Genomic DNA, 23,575 nt, shown 5'->3' with positions numbered 1-23,575 from the left:
CTCCATTGGGGATTTGTGAATTTAAGTCACTTGTCTCCCTCATCTGAGTGGGACGCGACATTAAAATTGGCGTAGTCGGCAGGATACCCTTCGGTGTCGGAAAGTCTTATGAGATACTGGTTCTCTATCCGACCAACTTGGACAGGGAGAACTGGGAATTGGCCCCTCAGCTCTATGCTGGGAGAGGGTCGGAGGGATACCGATTCTCTATCTGATAAATTCGGACAGGGAGTAACGGGAAGTGACCTCTCAGCTATAAGCCAGGAGAGGTTCAAGCAGTGGCAAGCCATGACTGGCCGGGAAATGTTGGTGCTTGACTGCTCCCCTATTTTTGAGAAACTGAAGGAGTATAAGGCTTGTCCTCCTCCTTTAGTAGAGGTTTGGGCCCACGATAATTGGTATAATCCAGAAGCAGTGGCAAGCTATATCAGTGTGCTTGCGGGGGTGCAAGGGTCGCGACCAGGCAAAGGAAAAGCTGTAGTGTGCGCTGTATTAGGGGCAGCACTGACTGCAGCCCAAAAAAGAGAAACACTTTAACAACGAACTAGGAGGGGAAATGATCAAATCCTTACAAGATCTGGTAAAAGCTCTCCAGGATCAATTGGCCGAGAAATGTAATGTTACTGAACAAAAAGCTAAACTCTGGCAAGAGCAAATTGAAGTTCTGAAAAGCCAATTAGCTGCTGAGCGTAACACCACTCAGCGATTTCACATGGCTCTGTTAGATGCCTTGGACCAAGAAAAAATCTTAAGGTCTGAATTAGAGGAGAGTGAAGAAGAAACGCACAACCGGACAGATCTCGGCTCTGTTCCGGATAGTGAACAGGGAGTTATGAGTCTGGCAAAAGCAGCAGCCAGACCCTTATATCCAACAAAGGAGGTAGAGATAAGCCAAGAAATTTTTTACCCCGAAAACGAGGGGGCAAATTTAAGACCATTAATTAAAACAGAGACCACCGACGGTCACGGTGGAAGAGCTCCACAGGTCACCATTCGAACTACACCATATCCAGCGACTGAGCTTGCGAAAATTCAAGAGAAATATACCAGACGAGCTCAGGAAACTGAGACTGAATACGTGTGGAGGGTATCTTTGACTGGTGGCAACCAAATCTTGTTATCAGAAGATGAGGCCCAGGGGTACTGGGGGCCAGGGGTTTTCTTAGTTACGACCAGAGAGAGCTGTGGTCATTAACTCAACGAGCTGCTTATTGGGCTGGGGGTCTGGACCCCTTGGAAAGGGGGGATCCAGTATGTATTGAGACCCCAACCATAAATCATTTAACTGAAAGTCTGCAGAAGGCTGCTTGTCTCCAATTAATGCATGACAGGCGTTTGGTTCCGCAGCAGCCTTCCCCGATGCTATTAATTGCTAACCCCGATCAAATGACTCCCCTGATTCGGGGCTTGCCGGACTCTTTGAAATCACATGCAGTACAACTACAAGATCGTTTGCAGAATGCATTAGCCCCACGAGGGGGGAGATGGGTGGGGGGAGAAGCCATGACCTGGGGAGACATAGCTCAGGACTTAATAAATTACGGCCGGAGAATGGGCCTTACCGGGGCAATGGGTAAACCTAAGCCCTCGGTACGCAGAGTGGAACAGCAGGAAAATCCGTCTCCTTCCCCTCTGCAAGTCTTAAGGGCAAAGAGAAACCTCTTGTGGACTGAGGGAATTGGACAGGGGATTCCCTGAGAGTTAATGGATGGTATGTCTACTACAGTTTTAGAAAAGCTCATTCGAGCCTGGAAAGACAAAAGAAAGCTGCCCCCCCCAACCGAGCAGTCTTTTCAGGAGAGGGGAGGGACAGAGCTGAAAACTAACGAGATGGTGGTAATTGCTTCTCAAACACCAACTGCCCCTGAAGAGGACTTGATTGATTTAGGGTCGGGAAACTGGACACGCCATCCCCAGTAAGTGAGCCGGGGGATGGCGGGTGGGTCCACTTAAGGCGGCTCATAGAGAATACTAAAGGGGATTTGCTGATTACCTTTCCGCTCAGCGCCCTTAAAACTCCAGTTACATTTCTAGTAGATACGGGTGCTCAGATCTCAGCACTCCAAACTGAGGTTGCCAAGCGCAATGGCATAATTGCTGACAAAAAGCAGATCTGGGTTACAGATGTTTTCGGGGACTCTAAGCCACAGCCGACTGCTCGGGTGAAATGCTGGTTACCTGGGAATGAAACTGCAACAGAGGCTATGATGATCCTGGGAAATTTCCCCACAAATATCCTGGGACTTGACCTTCTGAAGGGACAAGCCTGGGTGGATTCAAAAGGAAGGGAATGGAAACTTGGGTCCCCAACTGCCTCTATAAGACTTTTACAGCAAGCGCCTGTGCTTCCTCCTTCTAAAACTGTTAATGTGAAACCTTACACCTTACCATTAGGTGCCAGGGAGGGGATCACTCCGGTAGTAGCAGAGCTGCGGGAGCAAGGGATAATTATTCCAACTCACTCACCCTATAATTCCCCAGTGTGGCCAGTCCGTAAACCTAACGGAAAGTGGCGTCTGACAATTGACTATCGGCGATTAAATGCCAATACAGGTCCTCTAACAGCTGCAGTGCCTAACATAGCTGAACTGACTGCAACCATACAGGAACAAGCCCACCAGATCTTAGCAACTATTGATGTGAAAGATATGTTCTTTATGGTCCCCATACAGGAGGCAGACAGAGATCGCTTTGCCTTTACATGGGAAGGCGTGCAATTTACTTTTACACGTCTCCCCCAGGGATACTGCCATTCGCCGACCATCGCTCATTATGCACTAGGGCAGGAGCTTGCTCAAATCCCTCCAAGGGAAGGGGTCAGGATATATCAATATATTGACGATGTTCTGATTGGTGGCTCTGATGCTGCTGCAGTGGGACAGACCCAGACAGAGATAATCACCCACCTAGAAATTCCAGCTCCAAATTCCAGCTGAAAAGGTACAACTCCCATCCTCTGAGGTAAAGTTTCTGGGTATTTGGTGGTGGGGAGGAACAGTGTGTATTCCCCGGGAAGCTTTAACGACCCTGGAAGAAGTAAAGAGCCCTGGAAATAAGAAGGAGCTGCAACATGCCTTAGGCTTGCTGGTATTTTGGAGGAAACATATCCCCAATTTGTCCATCATAGCTCGTCCTTTATATGATTTGACACACAAAAGGGCTATTTGGGACTGAACTCCTGTCCATGAAGAAGCCTTAAAGCTGTTAATCTTTGAGGCTGGAGTATATCAGGCCTTAGGGCCGATACATCCAACAGATCCATTCCAAATTGAGTGGGGTTTTGCAATTCATGGACTATCCATACATATGTGGCAACGTGGGCCGGAGGGTACCACCCGCCCTATAGGGTTTCATTCGCGCAGTTTCAAAGATGCAGAAAAGCGTTACTCGATCTGGGAGAAGGGTCTTTTTGTGGTTACCCTAGCTTTGCAGGAAGCTGAAAAAATCATAAGGCAGCAACTAATCATTCTACGAGGACCCTTTAAAGTCCTGAAACCAGTACTGGCTGGAACCCCCCCTCCTGTGGGGGTTGCACAGCGAGACACAGTGAGGAAGTGGTATGCACAATTAGATCATTACTGCCACATGCATCAGATAGAGGAGGGGGCACCCAAAGTGCTCAAAATACAAGATCCACCCTCCTACCACCCTGAACCCCCTCCCTCATACATAAAACCTGCTCCCCCATTTGAAACCCACCTAAAGAATGTATGGTTCACCGATGCATCTTCTAGAAGAGAGGGAAAGGTATGGAAATACCGAGCGGTAGCACTGCATGTTGACTCGGGGGACCGAATCATAACAGAGGGTGAGGGAAGTGCTCAGGTGGGAGAGTTAACAGCAGTATGGAGCGTGATTGTTAAAGAAGCTGAGACTACAGAACCAGGATTTATTTACACAGACTCCTATGCCGTGTTCAAGGGGTGTTCCCAATGGCTCACATTTTGGGAACAAATCCACTGGGAAGTAAATCGGGTACCGGTGTGGCAGCGTGAGAAGTGGGAGGAAATCTTAAACATTGCAAAACGGAAGTCCTTTTTAGTAGGATGGGTTGCTGCACACCAGTCAGGAAATCACCCTGCCCACCTGCTAAACAACCAGGTGGATTCAATGACCCGTTTGATGAGAACTGCTACAGAAGGTGAGGAGGAGAAATGGGAACACTTACTGGAATGGCTGCATGTAAAGCGGGGTCATTCAGGAAGCAAAGATTTGTTTAAAGAGGCAATAAGCAGGGGATGGTCCGTAACCAGGGAATTGTGCAATACCATTATTTCAGCATGTAGTCTGTCGTACTCGGCTGGGAGAGCACAACCCTCTTAAGGACCAACCCCTACACCTAAGGGACAACAAGGGACTATGGGATGCCTGGCAGGTGGATTATATTGGCCCTTTCCGGCTCTCTGAGGGAAAACGCTCTGTATTGGTAGGGGTGGAAATAGTGTCGGGCCTAACCCAAGCAGAAGCTGTATCTCGAGCAACTGCAGAAAATACGGTGAAGGGGTTAAAATGTTGGTTTAGCTGCTTGCCTGAGCCCAAATCGATCCAATCAGACAATGGTAGTCACTTTACTGCCGGGGTGGTTCAGGAGTGGGCTCGAGATGAAGGAATCCAGTGGATTTTCCACACTCCATACTATCCGCAAGCAAATGTGTTTTGCTGATCAGGGATATCAATTAAACTCAGACACCAGAGTGAAAAGAGCAGGTGTATTTACTAGAAATAACTAAATAATATAACAGAATAATATAGAAAACATACAGTAAGAAAAGACAAAGTAGCGCGCTTAAACAAATAGGAAAATACAGGGTAATGCATCAAATCATTACTACCTGAGAGAGAGAGAATAGTGATTAAGAAAAATACATCACCACTTGCATACTTTACCATCATCCAGATCCGCAGTCGCTGGGGAGCCCCGGTTACAGCGAGGATTTGGAGAGCCTGTCCCAGCAAGTGGGAAATCCTACGCGGTGCGTCCACCCGTAGGTGAGGCTTCCAAAGTCACTGTGAGCGGGTCCAGCCTTATATACCTGAAATCAGTAAGCCAGAAGAGCTGGCACCTTTTGTTTTAAGCGGAAATATCTGAAGTCAGTCTCACGTTAGATTTTCCCAGAGCCTGGCCGGGGCTCAGGGAAAAAACTAAGGGAGTTTTCCCAGCTTATCTAGGTGATTTATGAGCAAGGTCACACACCAGGTCACAGGGCCAGACAATTGTCCCTGTGGCCCTGTTATTGTGGCCTTGTTACCTTGTTTACACACACAAAGGAGGATACATATTTTATGATGTTTAAGTCACATTTTCTATACATATCTCACTAATGACTACATACTGAGTTAGTAATTTCGGTTCAAGACTTATTGTTCAGGTTTCAATATTCCCACCTGTTACATCCGGACAGGTGGTCTGTTATAATTTTAGTACAATACCTATTGATACAATGCTTGTCAATTATAAAACATACAGGATTCATCTATAGGTCAACTCTGGCTTGGGCTTATTGTCCAAGCCTTAGCACTTCAAAATGGGATTGTGGAACGCACCAACGGACTTCTAAAGCAGGCCCTAAAACCCCTCGAACCAGGATGGCCACAACGGGTGCCAGATGCAGTAATGAAGATAAACAGCCAGTGGGGAATTAATGGATGCCCACGACTTACCATGTTCTGTCCTAAGCCTCTGTCCATACTCGCTGGGAAATAGAGACTAAAGACCCTGCAAACCCGCTCCATTATCCTGGACAACCTGTTCTAGTAGACTTGCCCACCATGGGGCAAGTACCCCTAACCCTAAAAACTCCCATCAGTATTTGTTCATGGTTGGCTACTGATGCCCATGGGAAAGAATACTGCATCAATACCAGGTGGATTGTCCCTTCTTTCTAACCATCATTGTTTTGGTATGTATATATGTGTTTTACAGAGCATTGTTCCTGGACGACAGGAGACCTATGTTACTTTTAGCGCTTTCAATAGTTATAGGCACTATCAGCTAGTTATTATTTGTAATCTGCTTGCATTATTATATAATTTGTGGAATCATACCTGCTGAGTGTGGAATAAATCATTGCCAATCAATTACAATCAACAATCCAGGAAATTTTACAGGTACATTTAATGAGTTCACTTATTGGAAGGCTAACCTGGAGTTGTGCCTTCAGTTACCTTATTGGGAATCACCTCCAAAATTAAGGAAGCCTGTGAGTCACCTGTGACTGCAAACTGGTGCTTGCAAATACCAAACAGATTACAGTGCTAGCTCATATAACTGTATGTGGTCCTTACAACACCACATCCATCAACAGCAAGATGAAGTAATCAAAGACTAGCTGGAGGGGTCTGATCCCACAAATTAATCATTAATGAATTGTACCTGAATGTTAAATTGTATTCCCATTTAAATCCTTATAGACCTGCTAATGTGATTGTGTAACCTCAAATAGTTTTAGAAAATTTAACTTAGCAATTATATGTACTAAATAACTGAACAAGGTATGCCTTTAGGGAATTAAAGGTGCAGACCCAACAAGCATCTAAGATGGCGTTGCAGAATCCGGCTAGCATTGCTGAAGGAACACGGACTGTGCGGTGTGCTGAATCTAACTGAGGGAGAATGCTGCATCACCATCCACAATGCCACCACCTCTATAGAGGAGACCCGTGCCATGATGAAGAAGATCACCAACAGGACCAGAGAACTTTTTTGACTGATGGACTGGTTTGATGGATGGAACCCTGGGTCATGGGTCACATCACTGGGATCCTCAGGACTCACGGGGTGGGGAAGATGGCTTGTAAATATTAGCATTGTGATATTATGCAAATTTTTGCTTTTAACAGTATGCCTTGCAGCAGTTAGATATATGCTCTCTCACCTTCTGTCTTCCTTTTCCCTATACCTTTTTGAGATCACTGATCTGAGGAAAGCGAAAAAGGAAAAAAAAAAAAGGAAGCAAAGAAATATAGACAAAGTTGTGAGGCCCCTTAAACAATGCTAGATAACATTCTTACAGAAAACAGGATAGATAGTAAACTAATCCCTGTCTTTGAGATAAAGGGGGAGCCGTATCAGCTAAAGGATGACCAATTCCTGATAACACCAAGGATTTACTTCCTGGAACATCTTGATAGACACAAAAGTTCCAATTAACAAAACAAACAGGTAAAACTAACTCTACAACCTGAAGAGGAGCCAAAGGTCCAGAGAGCATGAGCAGGAAGCAAAGTCAAAAAATTCATGAAAAGGAAGGAGTCTTACTTCATCCTGAAGACCCTTGAAGATCCCCGCCCACCCTCACCAGGAGGCACTGCACAGGCGCAAAGAAGAAGGACTTGGGGGGGGGGGGGGGGGGGGCAAGAGGGGAATTTCTCGGAACTAATTCTAATATTCCCTCCTTATCTTCGGAATCCTAATGCATATGTAACATTTCAAACAATAAAAGGAGCTGTTTTTTTGGCTCCGGGCACGCACGTTTGTGGCGGAGCGATCCCCCGTGTGTCCAACGTCGTAATAAACATACTACTTTATAACTCTTAGTGAGTTGTAGAGTTTGATTCCACGCCACATCACAATGGTCAAAGAAGAACTTGGAGTGTTTGAGTCACAGGGTGGTGATTCACGGAAAACAGACTCTACAACTCAAATAGAGTTATACCGCAGGTATGTTTACTCCGGCGCCGGGGTGCAAGGGGATTTCTCCACAAAGCTTGCACGCCAACAGCACATTTTACCAAAAACTTATAGAGTGCGGATATGCATATTCATTGGATTACATAACACAAACATACACATGCATGAGTAAGGCTGGGTTAGTTCTAGAGGCTGGTGTCAGCAGTTTATGTTCTCTTTGCACCTGCGCATTGCCTCCTGGGGGGCGTCTTCGGGGGGCTTTGGGAGGAAGGCTCACAGTCTTTCTCACCTTGTACTTTTCCCCGGAGCATGCGCAGATTCTCTTGGCCAATTTCTTGAACAACAAAAAATATTTTTCAGCCGGTTTACTCATCCTATCTTATTTAAGGAAACCAATGGAACTTCTACAATCTGTATATGGCTATCTTTACTCATTACCGAGGCCCAACTAGTTAGAGCACATCTGTTCCTCAAGGACAAACACATGATATTTTGCTGAACACTGCAGTTCTTGGTAGATTTTCACAGTAAACTGCTTTGTTTTGATGGACACAGCAGTCCTTGGTAAAATTCCACAGAACAGTCTGGGAAAGCAGGATTCTTAGCAATATTCAAAAAAATAATATAAGTAACACTATAACTTGCTAGAAGTAAGTAAATAAGTTGCTAAGCAGTTTTCTATAAGTAAATAAGTAAATAAGTCTTAAAACAAGTAATCATTTCTCTGTATCAGTGGGATGTGAGAGACAAGAAACCAGGCCTGTGAGAAACTAAGAAAAACAGCCTGAGAAAGCAATAAAAGTTGAGGCTGATGTAAGGAATGCCTCAAACACTCGCAAGATGAAAGAAACTGTTAGTCACAGGGTGGATGGTGTGGAGGTCGAAGCTGATAAGGCTGCCCCAATAACACAGGATGCAGCTGGAGGAGGGAGACCTGTGGAGACAGGACGGCTCTGCTCTGGTGCACCTGGCCAAATTTCAAGGGCCATCTGTCCGGTGAATGACCTTTGCTTCATTATCCACGAAATGCATATTAAAGTTAACACCCCTCAATATGCTAACGAAGACTAACATGATCATGCTAATTACATCATCCCATGAAACACCTTACCCCTCCCCGTACATGGGATACGTAGGTATGTGGGTCGACCTAGGGGATGGACCCAAGGAAAGTGTGTACAAATCAAGGGGGGGGGGAAAGGGAGGGGCGGGGGGGGTGGGGGGCTGGAGTGTGCAGCAAAGGAAAGAAGATGGATGCCTCCTGGAACCCTCACTGGCAGGATCGATGCAGAAACCCAGACCACTGATCTGTATTCCCCTATTCCCTTTATCTCCCTCTTTTCCTTTTTCCATTAAGCAATGCAAGGCATATTGTATTGCTTGCCACAACTCGCTATGTACTTAGCCAATTATCCTGTGTTCAATTAGTACATTGTGGGTAGTTAATAAATGTTTGGACTTGGAGACTTGTCTCACCTTTTTCTGCTCCCTTGGGGATTTGCAAATTTAAGTCACTTGTCTCCCTCATCTGAGCGCGATGTGACAACTACTACCAGCAGCTTCCTCCTATAGCTACATTAGGATTAGGACAGGTACTCTCCACTTGTGAAGAAATGTTTCTTGAATGAACTTCATTCAAAAGAAGCATTACTTCCAAATTTATTACACAAACTGGTAGGAGAGAACTGTACTGCAGGCTTCAAATTAACAGTCCTATTTGCAAAATACCAGTACAAACAGCATTCTTCTGGAGATATTGAAAGGGCTCAAACCAGGGAATTTCTGATTAAGTCTAAACTGTGATGCATGAAAGTTTTGCTTGTGTTTGTTTCCCAAGGACTCCTCAGCTGTTTTTCCTAGGCCTCTTTGTCTGTCTAGACAAAAGTAAAACACTCCCTATATAACTCACTGATAGCAGCCTTCAATGGGGACTTGGGCAAACTAAGATAAGGGGGAACTTGAACAAAAGGACACAGAGATACAATCTAGGGAGGGTGATCTCGCGGATTTAGGAAGAAGACACCTGGACTTTACCTCACAGCACATGCTCTGGAAAGAGCCAACACCGTGAAGATCACATACTTCTTCCCTCGACCAATGAGGACCCTCACCCTATTTTCACTACGCATGCTCGGACTATGTAAATGAATTCTGGGAACTCATTATCATAAGACACCCCTTTCCAGGAAATCTAATGAATATGTATGATTTGTGTGTATGTAAACTGATGTCCCTTGCTAGTTCTTGGGAGCCCTTATGGTGGAGAATCCCCAGGGCGACCCCAGCGCTGCTAATAAAGAATACCTGCTTAACAGTTATATTGGATTCTGACTGTTGAGTGAATTTCTTCGTTTCAGTTGGCACCCCAGATGGGACAACCTATGTCTGGTTGCAGGAGCCGCTGAGACAGAGGACTCCCTGTGCGCCCCCGGGACTTCCCAGAGGGACTCCTCTCTTCATCAGGCTCACTGCAGGGACAGACAAGGACCATCTTTGGAAAGGTATTCTTTTAAAACTTTTTTTGCTTGCTTAGGAGGCATGCCCTTGTAAAGATACCCATAAATCATAGAAGATGTTCTATGTTGGGTACCGTACGCCCGCCAATATATTATGTGAAACACTTGATCTGGTGCGCACTTGGTCTTGGCTTGTACTTGTAACTTGTATGTAACTTGTACTTGTAATTTTCCCAGTGAATCACTGTGCATTTGTTTGGGGGCTGGATTCATTGTGTACTTTGACCATTGGTACCGATATTGACTCTGAGACTTGAAATTTGGATTTAATTGTCTTAGTGGTATTTGTGGTTATAAGTGTAATTCTGTGATGTTTGTGTAAATGGTGTAAGAGAGCTCCTTGTGTATTAATATAATCTATACAGCTCTGCTCGCCTGAAAAGCGAAAAGATGTTTGTGAAAGAAACGGTTTAAAATTGTAAAGTTTAACGGTTATTGACTTGCTTTGTATCCTGAATTTGCATGATTGTGTGTGTGAGACGTACAAATAAGTACAAAGAGAGTGCAGAGTCTCAATCCGTGGTTCCATGATCCCGTGAGGGGTGCGGCTGGAGACAGACGAAGCAAAAAAGCTATATGAATGTGAGTGAAAACCATCCGAAATGTGATAGACAGTAAACTGTTTGTTCATCAAATTCCATTGAAGATACTGGGAGCTCGTGACATGTTATTCCATAAACTATGTTGGCCTAAGCTTAATCTTAACTATTACACTGTGTAACGACTAACTGACTGTAAGTGCTTATCTAAGTTGAAATGCTGAAGCAAGGACTCCTACTAGGCAAAAGACTGAAAAGAGGGAGAAAGGGAAGAAGGACAAAGGGGAGAAAGACAAAGGGAAGAAGAAGAAAAAAAAAAAAAGGGGGTAGTGTCTATATTCTGTAAGATATAAACAAAGACTTTGTGAGCCACTCTCAGGAAAGTAGGAAATACGAGGAGCTGGTGACGCGAGGAAGACCCGGATGGAGCGACCCCCTAGCTGCAAAGTGCGCAGACGCAGGATACACCTCTCAGAGAGACCCGATACCGGAAGGCGGAGGATATAAAAAAGACGGACCCTCGGGAAGTGGGTGCGCGCCGTTGGTGGAGCAGGGACTCCCCGGCCGCCCAGCGCTGTTTTGCTTATTGCCGCTTGCTAAAATAAATAATTGAAATTTAATTTGTCCTAACTTGCATCATTTTGGCAAGATAGTCTATAACAAAATTGGTGCCGTGACTCGGATAGAGGCAATCTGGTGGGAAGCCCCATACGGGGAGGCGCGCCCCGCTGAGTTCAGCGGCCCCGGCTGAGTGCTATCACATCACACCCTCTACCGACGAACTCCAAAACTCGGCAACAAGCAAAAAAAAAAATACCGGTAACCCCGTAATCTTTGTGCACGAAGCCCCGGACGAAGACGCAGGGTTGCGTGAGTATAGGCCGGTTACCGTTCGGTTGGGGTTGGGTTTCCCGGAGCGTGGTGTGTGAGACGCCCAGCAGGGCGAAGCGAGTGCGGACCCCTCGGTAGTGCAGTTCCCATATCCCGCGAGGGACTGGGTCACGAAAAGGGGGAAGCGAATTGTGTGAGTGTGTGAAGGCGCTCCGGAAGATGGGACAGAAGAAAAGCAAGCCTTCTGATCCCATGGGTGATTTGGGACCCGAGGTGAGGTACCCCCAAATACCACCAGATAGCCCTTTAGGCTTGATGTTAAACCATTGGGAAGATTACCCCTCTAGGCGGGGTAAGGACAAAGCAAAAATGATTTATTATTGTATGGAAGTTTGGGGAGGGAAACAAATCAGAGGCGATCATCTCTATTGGCCTGTTTTTGGGTCCTTTGAAGAATGGGTCTGCCAAGCCCTAAACATTTATGTCAACTCAAGGGAACCCTTTAATTTAGAGGAGAGTGAATATGCACAGGTATGGATAGCATCAGATACCCGAATAAATCTATATCCTCTAAAAGAAAAAGTTAAGAAAAAGAAGGTACGTGATGAGGACGAACCTCCCACCTCTCCTCCTCCTTACATACCTCCACCCCCACCGCCGGCGCCTTCACCTCCTCCGACTGCGCCGGAGGACCCAGAGAATTCAGACTCCCCACCTGAATCCCCGAAAGAACCGAGACGAATAACCCGTAGTCAAACTAGAATGGGGTGGGATGATAGTGGCTTGTACCCCCTAAGGGAGGTTGCGATGGGGGGACCCCAGCCTGGCATGGGATATGTGACTGTCCCTCTTAATTCAGGGGACGTCAGAGAATTTAAAAAAGAGATGGGGAATCTATTGGAGGATCCCTTAGGTGTGGTGGAGCGGGTGGATCAGTTTTTAGGACCAAACATCTATACCTGGGATGAAATACAAGCCATAATGGCTATACTATTCACTGTTGAAGAAAGGGATATGATCAGGAGAGCAGGAATGAGAATTTGGGATCAACAGCATCAGCAAGGTCCGGCAGCAGATGTAAAATGGCCTCTAAATCGACCTAATTGGAATAATCAAAATGAAATCGATAGAGGTCATATGCAAGACCTGAGGACGATTGTAATCCAGGGTATAAGGGAATCAGTCCCTAGAGGACAAAATATAAACAAAGCCTTTAGTGAACATCAGAAAAAGGATGAAACTCCTACCGAGTGGTTAGAGAGACTGAGGAAAAATCTTCAGCTTTACTCAGGACTAGACCCTAATACCCCAGTGGGACAGGCATTGTTAAAGACACAATTTGTGGCAAAAGCATGGATAGATATTAGAAAGAAGCTAGAAAAAATAGAAGATTGGCAGGATCGGGGGTTGGATGAATTACTGAGAGAAGCACAGAAAGTCTATGTCCGAAGGGAGGACGAGACTCAAAAGAAACATACCAGAATGATGGTAGCTGCGATAAGGGAAGGACAGAGAGTGAACAGTACTGGGAGAAAACAAGAAGGTCAAAGAACAGGCTATAGATCAAAGGAACCGGAGAGAGAGAGAGAAAAAGGGAGTATTGTCTGCTTTTATTGCGGAAGAAAAGGTCACACAAAGAAGAGCTGCAGAAGGAGAATGATGGATGAGAGAATGTTTAAAGAAGATTAGGGGTGTCAGGGGCTCTATTTGCTGGGGACCCGAGAACGAACTGAGCCCTTGATAAAGTTAAAAGTAGGTCCTCAGCAACAGGAGGTAGAATTTTTAGTAGATTCAGGAGCGGAGAGATCTACCGTTCAATCATTGCCCCAAGGATGTAAGATTTCATCAGAAAAAGTACAAGTAGTTGGGGCGAAAGGAGAACCATTCGGAGTACCGGTAATTAAAGATGTACTCCTTGAAACAGATTCTAAAGTGGGGGTGGGATCCTTATTGTTAGTACCTGAGGCAGATTATAACCTACTGGGGAGAGATCTAATGATTGAATTAGGAATTAGTTTGGAAGTAACAGAACACAAACTTGAAATCAAACTATGCCCCCTACGGGTTGAAGATGAGACTAAAATCAACCCTGAAGTGTGGTACACTCCGGATACGGTGGGAAAACTGAATGTTGAACCTTTTATGGTAACCATCCGGGATCCTGAAGTACCGGTGAGGATTAAGCAATATCCCATACCTCTGGAGGGAAGGCAAGGATTAAAACCAGAAATTCAGAGATTAATAAAGCAGGGATTATTGGAACCCTGCATGTCCCCTTTTAATACTCCCATTTTACCTGTCAAGAAGGCGGATGGGGGGTACAGATTAGTCCATGACCTAAGGGAAATTAACAAAAGGACTGTAACTAGATTCCCTGTAGTAGCTAACCCACACACTCTCTTAAGTCAATTAGGCCCAAACGACCGGTGGTACAGTGTAATAGACTTGAAGGACGCTTTCTGGGCATGTCCCTTAAAAGAGGAATGCAGAAACTATTTTGCTTTTGAGTGGGAGGACCCAGACACCCACAGGAAAACTCAACTCCGGTGGACGGTCCTACCCCAAGGTTTCACTGAATCCCCAAACCTGTTTGGGCAAGCTTTAGAACAAATTTTGCAGGATTACCAGATAGGAGATACCCTTACCCTAGTCCAGTATGTAGATGATCTTTTAATAGCAGGGGAGGATGAGGAAAGGGTTCGGGAAGAAAGCATCAAGTTGTTAAATTTCCTGAGCTTAAAGGGACTGAAAGTGTCAAAATCCAAATTGCAATTTGTTGAAAAGGAAGTTAAATACCTAAGGCATCGATTAAGTCAAGGAACTAAGAAATTGGATCCAGAAAGGGTGAAAGGGATACTTTCCCTACCAAGTCCAAAAACTAAAAAACAAGTCCGGCAGCTATTAGGACTATTTGGATATTGTAAGCAGTGGATCGAAGGGTATAGTGGAAAAGTAAAGTTTTTATACACCAAAATAACTAAAAATGTATTATTAAAATGGACTCAGGAAGATGATCAACGGTTAAAAGAACTAAAAACTGAATTAGTAAATGCTCCTGTTCTGAGCTTGCCCGACCTGAAAAGACCATTTTTCTTATTTGTCAACACAGAGGAAGGAACTGCATTTGGAGTATTAGCCCAGGAATGGGCAGGAAAAAAGAAACCAGTAGCATATATCTCAAAATTACTGGACCCCGTAAGTCGGGGATGGCCTACGTGCCTACAAGTTGTGGTGGCAGCTGCTTTGTTAGTTGAGGAAGCGCATAAAATAACTTTTGGTAGTGAATTAAGGGTACTATCACCCCATAATATTAGAGGTGTGTTACAGCAAAAAGCAGAAAAATGGATAACCGATGCTAGACTAGTAAAATATGAGGCAATCCTCATTACGTCCCCCCACCTGACCCTTGAAACAACATCGTTACAAAATCCAGCCCAATTTTTGTATGGAGAACCTAGTCAAGATCTTTTTCATGATTGCCTCCGTAACATCGAGGAGCAGACTAAGATAAGACCAGATTTGGAAGAGGAGGAATTAGGGAAAGGAGAAAAATTATTTGTAGATGGATCCTCTCGAGTGGTAGAAGGGAAAAGAAAATCAGGGTATGCCATAATTGATGGAAAAACTTTTAAGGTGATAGAATCAGGACCCTTGAGTCCCAGCTGGTCAGCACAGGCATGTGAATTATATGCAGTATTAAAGGCTTTACAATTACTAAATGGAAAAGTGGGAACTATATACACTGATTCTAGATATGCCTTCGGAATAGTACATACCTTTGGGAAAATATGGGAAGAAAGAGATTTAATCAATTCTCGGGGGAAGAGCCTAGTACATCAGGAGTTAATATCACAAATTTTGCAAGCTATACGAGGGCCCAGCGAAATTGCGGTAGTACACGTAAAAGGACACCAGAGGGGGCTAAATCCTTTAGTACGGGGGAATAACCTTGCTGATCAAGAGGCAAAGAGAGCAGCGCTATCAGCACTGGACTTGGATGATCCGATAGAGGACAGAAAGCAGTGTGTTAATTGTGGAGATAATTACCTCCCCTGTTATGGTTGCTGGAAAGAATACGGAGTAGACGGTATAGAATGTGTATGTGAAAGACCAGGGTTTAAGTGGTGCTTTTTCCATGGAAAATCCTATGAACTTTTAAGTTTTACTGTTCAAGAACAAGCAAAATTAAATCAAATGGGGATTAAACAGAAAGCTAATGGAAAATGGGAACTCCCGGACGACCGAGAAGTTCTCCCAAAACCCATAGCTACCAAGATAATGCAGCAATTCCATAAAAACACTCATTGGGGAACTCAGGCATTAGTGGATCAATTTGCAACTAAATACATGTGCATTGGGATATATGATATAGCCAAACGAGTGATAGGAGAATGTCTCGTTTGTCAAAAAGTAAATAAACATCAAATAAGAAAACGAGTATATGGGGGGCGAGAATTGGCTCATAGACCTTTTGCAAAAATACAAATAGACTTTACTGAATTACCAAAGGTGGGGAGGTATAAATACCTATTAGTAATTATAGATCATTTAACTCAATTCGTAGAAGCCTTTCCCACAGCCCGAGCCACAGCTCACACAGTAACAAGGATATTACTTGAAGAAATTATACCTCGGTATGGAGCAATAGAAGCAATAGACTCAGATAGAGGTCCACACTTTGTATCCAGAGTAGCCAAAGAGACTTTGGCTGCCCTGGGTACACAGTGGCAATACCATACTCCGTGGCACCCGCAGAGCTCAGGGAAAGTTGAACGTATGAACGGAGAAATAAAAAAACAACTTACCAAACTAATGTTAGAAACTAAAATGTCATGGGTAAAGTGTCTCCCTTTAGCCTTGTTAAATATCAGAACTCAGCCCCGAACTGATGTAGGCATTTCTCCCTTTGAAATGCTATATGGGATGCCCTATGATTTAGAAATGCCACCGGATCACCCCCAACTTGAAGAATTAAAGATAAAATCCTACCTGATACAGCTAATGGCAAGGAGAAAACAACTACAGGCTCGGGGGATGGTAGTACAAAGGCCTCCATTGGATGTGGCCATGCATCAAATCCAACCAGGAGATAAAGTACTAACCAAATCATGGAAAGAATCTTCTTTGACCCCCCGTTGGGAAGGACCCTATGTTGCTCTTATCACTACAGAAACTGCTGTTCGGACTGCTGAGAAGGGGTGGACACACGCAAGCCGAGTAAAGGGACCTATACAGGATCCGGCCTGGAAAGTGACCAGCCCTCCTGGGGATCTACGAGTCACCCTTCGGAAAACCTGAAAGAACTCTCTACACATTGTGAGATAAGAACCTACGAAGGACTCGATGAGTGAGACCCTGATATTTTTGTCCAATTGAAACTTATATTTGTTTTCCTTTTATATGCATAAAGTGTAAAGTGTAATGTATGTAAAGAAGGCTGGGGGATTCATAATGCACATGGAATAAATCTTCGGTCTAGTTGTAATCAGTGTTATTAACGAGAATAGCGATTAACTAATCAGGCCCTAAAACTGGAGATTCTAAAACTTGGTAGAAAATATTTACTAAAGAGAGTGCACTCACTCTAATTGGCCTACTCAATAACACTCTCAGATCCTAAGGGTGATCTGTAGAAAGCACATCCTCTGGGTCCCCTGTCGTGAACCCGAGGTCAAAGATAAAAACTGGGAGACCTATGTGTCCCGGAGTAGAGGCAAACGTACCCCTGAAGAATACGGCTGCTGCCGAGAAGATGGAACACCCTGCTGCTCTAAGCAACAGAGTAGGCAGAGGAGGCAGAGACGTATCAAAGTGGGGAAAACTTTACTGCCCTACTCTGAAGAAAAAAGGACCTCTGAGGGAGAAGGGCCAGACGAGAGTGTCAGACACCCCGATACAAAAGAGACTAAGAAAAAATATGCAAATCTATAGAATCCCGTCAGCCTTCTATTGGAGCTATTGGATAGTCTGGCTAGGTGTATTAGCTACAATGAATACACTACCAGGATGGGCTAGAACGACTAACCAATCCCACCAACCTTTTGAACATACCCTAACTAATCAAATTATATGGCCTTGGACAGATGCTTATTATGGACATACAGGAAGTATGGATGCAGATTTGTATGGGACAGAGTTAGCAACTGCCATACTAAGCAATAACCTAACACTCCAAACATATAAATGGGAGAATTCATCCCATACCTGGACAGCTAAAAAAGGAGATGAGATACAGATAGGCTGCAGAGTATTCAATGTAAATGTGATAATAAGTCGGCACCCTTTAATTCAAACCGTCCGTCAGCCCCCTTTTACTCAAATCGTTATCAGAGACAAAACGGAATCTAAAATAGCTCAAACCCGTTGTGAGTCGGAAACCTGTTGGTATGCATTTACTGCAACCCAACCGGTGTCCATAGTTTGTTTGGGAGGGACCAGGTCAGGAGATCAAGCTATATCTTTCCGATTTCCATTGAATATACAGGAGGAAACTACAACAATCACAACCCACGCTCCCAAAGAGACTACTCAGACTACTCATACTGTTCCAACACAACCAACAGTCGTGCTTAGCCCAAGAATTTTTAAAATTGGACCATATGCAATTAGAAATACAGGTAAACAACAAATGCTGTTTAACCCGGCGTGGTCTCTCAAACAAGTTGAATTGTTAATGCAAAATAATGTTTCAAATATTCAGCCAGCATGTTCACCTTTCCTAAAGACTTCTTACGAGGGATGGACAACCTGGCTGCAAAAACAAACTCCTCACACAAAAAGAACGCAGAGAGACTTAACCGGTGCTTTGGGAACAGGATTGGGAGTTTTAAATAGTATTGATTCGGAGGTGATAATGAACAAATTGGCTACCTCAATTAGTGATTTAACTAATATACAAAGGCCTTTGCGATCTTCCTTATTGGCTTTGGGGGCTAACCAGTGGCTGTTGTCAAATATATTACCAAAAGGGGAAAAGGTAAATATAAAGGATCATGAATTGATTACAGATGCACTCAGTGTGCTCCAAAATAACCTCTCTTTAGCTCTCAGCTGCATCCAGGCTCAAATATGGATGCAGTCGATAGCTGCCTCAATTATAAGAGAAGGTGAAGAAGGTATTCTTCCTACTGAAATTCGAAGAATAATTTGGGACAGTGCTACTAATTTTGAAAAGAAACTCCAATCCTGGTGGAACCTGGTAAACTTTACCTATGACCCCATCACAAACACAGCTACTACCTTTATACTCACTATTTACAATGCCACCATATACCAAATTTATCCTATCATTGCATTAGGGCTGAATCACAACGGAACCATACTCTATCCTTCTGAGCATAGAGTATGGGCCCGAAAGGTAAACGAAAAATGGCAAACTGTCAATCTAGAGTCCTGCATTGTACGGGAACAACAAGGATTCATTTGTGAAGGCAATGCAATTGAGGCACAAGATATTTGTTTAGATACCGAACAAAATATTTGTCACTTTGAGGTCCATCCCAATGAAAATCCTAAAACAGTACTTATATATATTGGCGAAGGTTGTGTATGTTTGAGGACGGTTTGTGAATTCTTAACCGTAGACAAGATCATAATAGAGACAAAAAATTATTCAAATCTCTGTGTTTGCAACTTCACAAAGGTAATCGGATGTGACTTTTCCTATTTAGCCCCGGTCACGTCTTACCAACTCCTGCAATCCAATTATACATTAATACATAATCTACAACCTACACCCATTGGAATGAACCTCACTTTGGTTAAGCAGTTACTTCAACACAAAGACTTAGTTAGAATTTTAGAGAAAGTTAGAGAAAACGGACAGAAAACTCTAATAACTGTTCATCACAATGTGGAAGAAATACACCGAGTCTTGGAAAGAGCAAAAAAGAATGCAGAACATAACTGGTGGGACACCCTTTTTGGATGGTCACCTACTGCTACAGGCATCTTGAACAAGTTGTGTCACCCCATTGTGGTTCTCTTGATATTAATCTTAATCAGTTTGACTTTGTCAATAATATTATATGTCATAACTTGGAGAATGATGCAACGGGTAACATATCTGATGTCTGTCACCCGTCCAATACTCATTAAAGCCAAAAACAATCAATTAGATGATGACTTTAAATTGAAAAAAACTCTCCTGTTAAGTCAACAAGAATTGCAACGATTTGATGAACAAAATGATAAAAAGAAAAAGGGGGGATTGTGATAGACAGTAAACTGTTTGTTCATCAAATTCCATTGAAGATACTGGGAGCTCGTGACATGTTATTCCATAAACTATGTTGGCCTAAGCTTAATCTTAACTATTACACTGTGTAACGACTAACTGACTGTAAGTGCTTATCTAAGTTGAAATGCTGAAGCAAGGACTCCTACTAGGCAAAAGACTGAAAAGAGGGAGAAAGGGAAGAAGGACAAAGGGGAGAAAGACAAAGGGAAGAAGAAGAAAAAAAAAAAAAGGGGGTAGTGTCTATATTCTGTAAGATATAAACAAAGACTTTGTGAGCCACTCTCAGGAAAGTAGGAAATACGAGAAGCTGGTGACGTGAGGAAGACCCGGATGGAGCGACCCCCTAGCTGCAAAGTGCGCAGACGCAGGATACACCTCTCAGAGAGACCCGATAATGGAAGGCGGAGGATATAAAAAAGACGGACCCTCGGGAAGTGGGTGCGCGCCGTTGGTGGAGCAGGGACTCCCCGGCCGCCCAGCGCTGTTTTGCTTATTGCCGCTTGCTAAAATAAATAATTGAAATTTAATTTGTCCTAACTTGCATCATTTTGGCAAGATAGTCTATAACAAGGAGGAGGGTGGGCTAAAGATTGTGGCCCCCCTGTGGGAAGCGGTAGGGCCAGAAGGATTAGCTCGGGTAAAAGTCCCATTTACACATGCAGATTTAAACTCTTGGAAGGAAGTAGTGAGAAGGTATCGGGATGATCCGGAGGATGTAACCAATAGCTTTGAACTGATAATTAAAAATCAAGATCCCAATTGGGCAGATGTGAATATTTTATTGGGAGCCATGACAGAATCTGAAAAACAGCTAATATTAAAGACAGCCCGAACACACGTACAGTTCCAAATTGATGGGGGAACACTCCAGGGAACTGTTGATGATCACGTTCCCCTGACCAACCCTCGTTGGGACCCTAACAGTCATCTGGGGTATGAAAGATTGGTCCAATATAGAAATTTGATTAGAACGGGAATGGCAACAGCCATCCCCAAAGCACTCAATTATTATGTTTTATATAATACTAAACAAGGGCTGAAAGAGACACCTAGTGATTTCCTGGAAAGGCTCCAGAATGCTATGAGGAAATATACTAAAATGGATCCTGCCTCAGAGGAGGGAAGGAGAGAATTGGCTAATTTGTTTTTGGGGCAGTCAACCACTGATATTTGAAAAAAGTTACAGAAACTAAAATCACCAGACAATTGGGATCTTGAGAAATTAACGGAGGAAGCATGGAGGGTTTTCAGGAATAGGGAGGACGTAGATCAGAGCAAAGCGTCAAAAATAATGGCCACTGATACAGTGGCAGCAGTAAAACAAGAAGGAATAGTGAGAAAAGGAAGTTGTGGAACAAGAAGCAGAGGAGGTGGACACAGAGGACGGGGCGGGTCTCGAGGGCCATTAGGTCAGAATTAATGTGCATATTGCAGAAAGGAAGGACGCTGGAAGAATGAGTGTCCTGAGTAGCAGGAAAAGAAAGGGGTGACAATTGCGGAGGTGGAAGAGGTGGATTGATGGCGACCTGGGGCATCTACCCTAGGGGATCCACTGGTTAAAATAAAGCTAGGGAACAGGGACAAGGAAGTTGAATTTTTAAGAGATACTGGAGCCTCTTACCCTGTTTTGAACCAACGTTTAACACTTATGGACAAAGATTTTATAACTGTGGTTGGAGCAACTGGCCAGACTGAAAAGGCTTTCTTTATGCAACCTATAAAGTATAAATTAGGAAAACAAATAGGTATACATAAGTTTCTTTATGTGCCCGGATCCCCTAAATCATTCTTAGGGAGAGACCTGTTAGAACAACTAGGAGCAAAGATTGGTTTTGGTACCGAAGGAATTGAGTTTAGAATAAAGGAAGATCAATTAATCGAAATTTTAAGTTTGTCTTTGTTACAGACTGAAAAGGAGAGCACAATACCAACAGAAATTTTTGAACCAGGTATATCCAGGAGTGTGGGCTTCTGGAATACCAGGTAAGGCTAAGAATGCCAAATTAATAGAAATCAAATTAAAACCAGGAGCTGCTTCAGCGAGGATTAAACAGTATCCTTTACGCAGAAGATTGGATAGGGATAAAAGAAATTATTGATAAAATTTTGCAATTCGGACTGTTAATTGAATATGAATCAGAGTATAATACCCCTATATTACCTGTAAAGAAATCTGATGGCAAGAGCTATAGATTAGTTCAGGATTTAAGGGCAATAAAGAAAATTGCAGAAGACCTATATCCTGTGGTGGCAAATTCTTATACTTTGTTAACTAAACTAAAAGGAGATCAAATATGGTTTACTGTATTGGATCTAAAGGATGCCTTTTTCTGCCTGGCCTTAGCAAAAGAAAGCCAGAAACTGTGGGAGGCATCGGCCTGTCAGCCCTGCAACAGTGAACTGTGGAAAAATACTGAACTGTGAGAAGTTACCATCGCGTGAACAGCGCGTGAACAAGAAGGTGATTGGTCTGCACAGCGCGTGTTAGAGTGGTCTTATGCTGACAGGAGAAAAGGTTGATAGCTGTCTAATTGCTGATTTGCTAATTATGAAGTAAGAGCTTTGGCGAGAGCATAAGTATGTACTATTGGAAGAATAAACAGCTTTGGTTGTTATAACTCTCGTAGAGTTGTGCAGGTCCGATATCCTCCCGCAACAAGAAGCTATTTGCTTTTGAATGGGAAAACCCTGATACAGGGAGAAAAACCCAGTTAACCTGGACAGTGCTACCACGATGTTTTAAAAACAGCGCCACTATCTTTGGGAATCAATTGGCCCGGGAACTTGAAACCTGGACCCGTCCCTCTCCAGAAGGAACTTTAATACAATATGTAGATGACCTTTTAATAGCCACAAGGATGAAGGAAGATTGTGTACAATGGACTGTCAGTTTGCTTAATTTTCTGGGACTTAGCGGATATCGAATGTCTCAACAGAAAGCTCTACTGGTCCAGCAGCAAGTGACCTATTTAGGATTCGGGATTTCGGGAGGACAACGAGAACTAGGAACGGAGAGGAAAGAGACCATCTGTCGCACACCCGAACCCAAGATGGTAAAAGAACTCCGAACTTTCCTCAGGATGACAGGTTGGTGCCGATTATGTATAAATCATTATGGACTTTTGGTAAAGCCGTTGTATTCCTTGCTAAAGGAAAATCCATCAAGATTAATGTGGACCGGAGAGGCTAGAAAGGCATTTGAACAATTAAAGAAGGAATTGATGAGAGTTCCTGCCTTGGACCTCCCTGACGTTTCTAAACCCTTTTGGTTGTTTTCCCATGAGAGACAAGGCATAGCACTGGGAGTGCTGGCCCAACAGCTGGGACCCTATAAGCAGGCAGTTGCTTACTTTTCTAAGCAATTGGATGAAGTGAGCAAAGGATGGCCCGGATGTTTGAGAGCAGTTGCAGCAGTTGTTCTCAACATTCAAGAAGCCCGAAAGTTTACTATGGGCCAAAAGATGACAGTATTGGTGTCCCATACTGTCTCGGCTGTCCTGGAACAAAAGGGAGGCTGACGCGGAAGTCACGGACACAACGTACACGACCAATGTGATCAGGTTAATGCCACTTTATTAAAGGATACACAGCAACTTATACACTAGCACAAAGCACATGCATTGCTACTTGACTGCTAATAGACTAAAACTACTTGTCCATGCGCTCTCCTATCTTTTACGATTGGTCTCTGTGTGGTGTTCACGCGCCTCATCTTGTTACGCCAACATCCTGTTTTTCTTGTTATTTCAGTCCAACTTCCTTATCTCTTGGCCACATATGCAGTTTCTAAATCTATCTCGACCTTGCGTATGTCCTTCAC

At 43.8% G+C, this 23,575-nt stretch overlaps 1 protein-coding gene across 1 annotated transcript; it reads left to right on the top strand.

Moving 5' to 3' along the window:
• The first annotated feature begins 11,489 nt into the window (after positions 1-11,489).
• On the top strand, positions 11,490-20,129 carry LOC141917658 (uncharacterized). Its single transcript, XM_074811024.1, has 2 exons — positions 11,490-11,555; positions 16,687-20,129. Exon 2 carries the CDS (start codon positions 17,212-17,214, stop codon positions 19,729-19,731), a length of 2,520 nt encoding a protein of 839 aa, XP_074667125.1. The 5' UTR covers positions 11,490-11,555; positions 16,687-17,211; the 3' UTR covers positions 19,732-20,129.
• The last annotated feature ends 3,446 nt before the right edge of the window (positions 20,130-23,575 follow it).

Source organism: Strix aluco, chromosome W, assembly GCF_031877795.1.
Source record: "Strix aluco isolate bStrAlu1 chromosome W, bStrAlu1.hap1, whole genome shotgun sequence".
NCBI lineage: Eukaryota > Metazoa > Chordata > Aves > Strigiformes > Strigidae > Strix > Strix aluco.
The sequence above is the reverse complement of the archived record's forward strand: the minus strand, read 5'-3'. Positions and strand labels throughout refer to the sequence as shown.

What these genes read in the sequence shown, in the direction of transcription:
- LOC141917658 (XM_074811024.1), top strand. Translation starts at nt 17,212, where the DNA reads ATGTGTCCCGGAGTAGAGGCAAACGTACCCCTGAAGAATACGGCTGCT.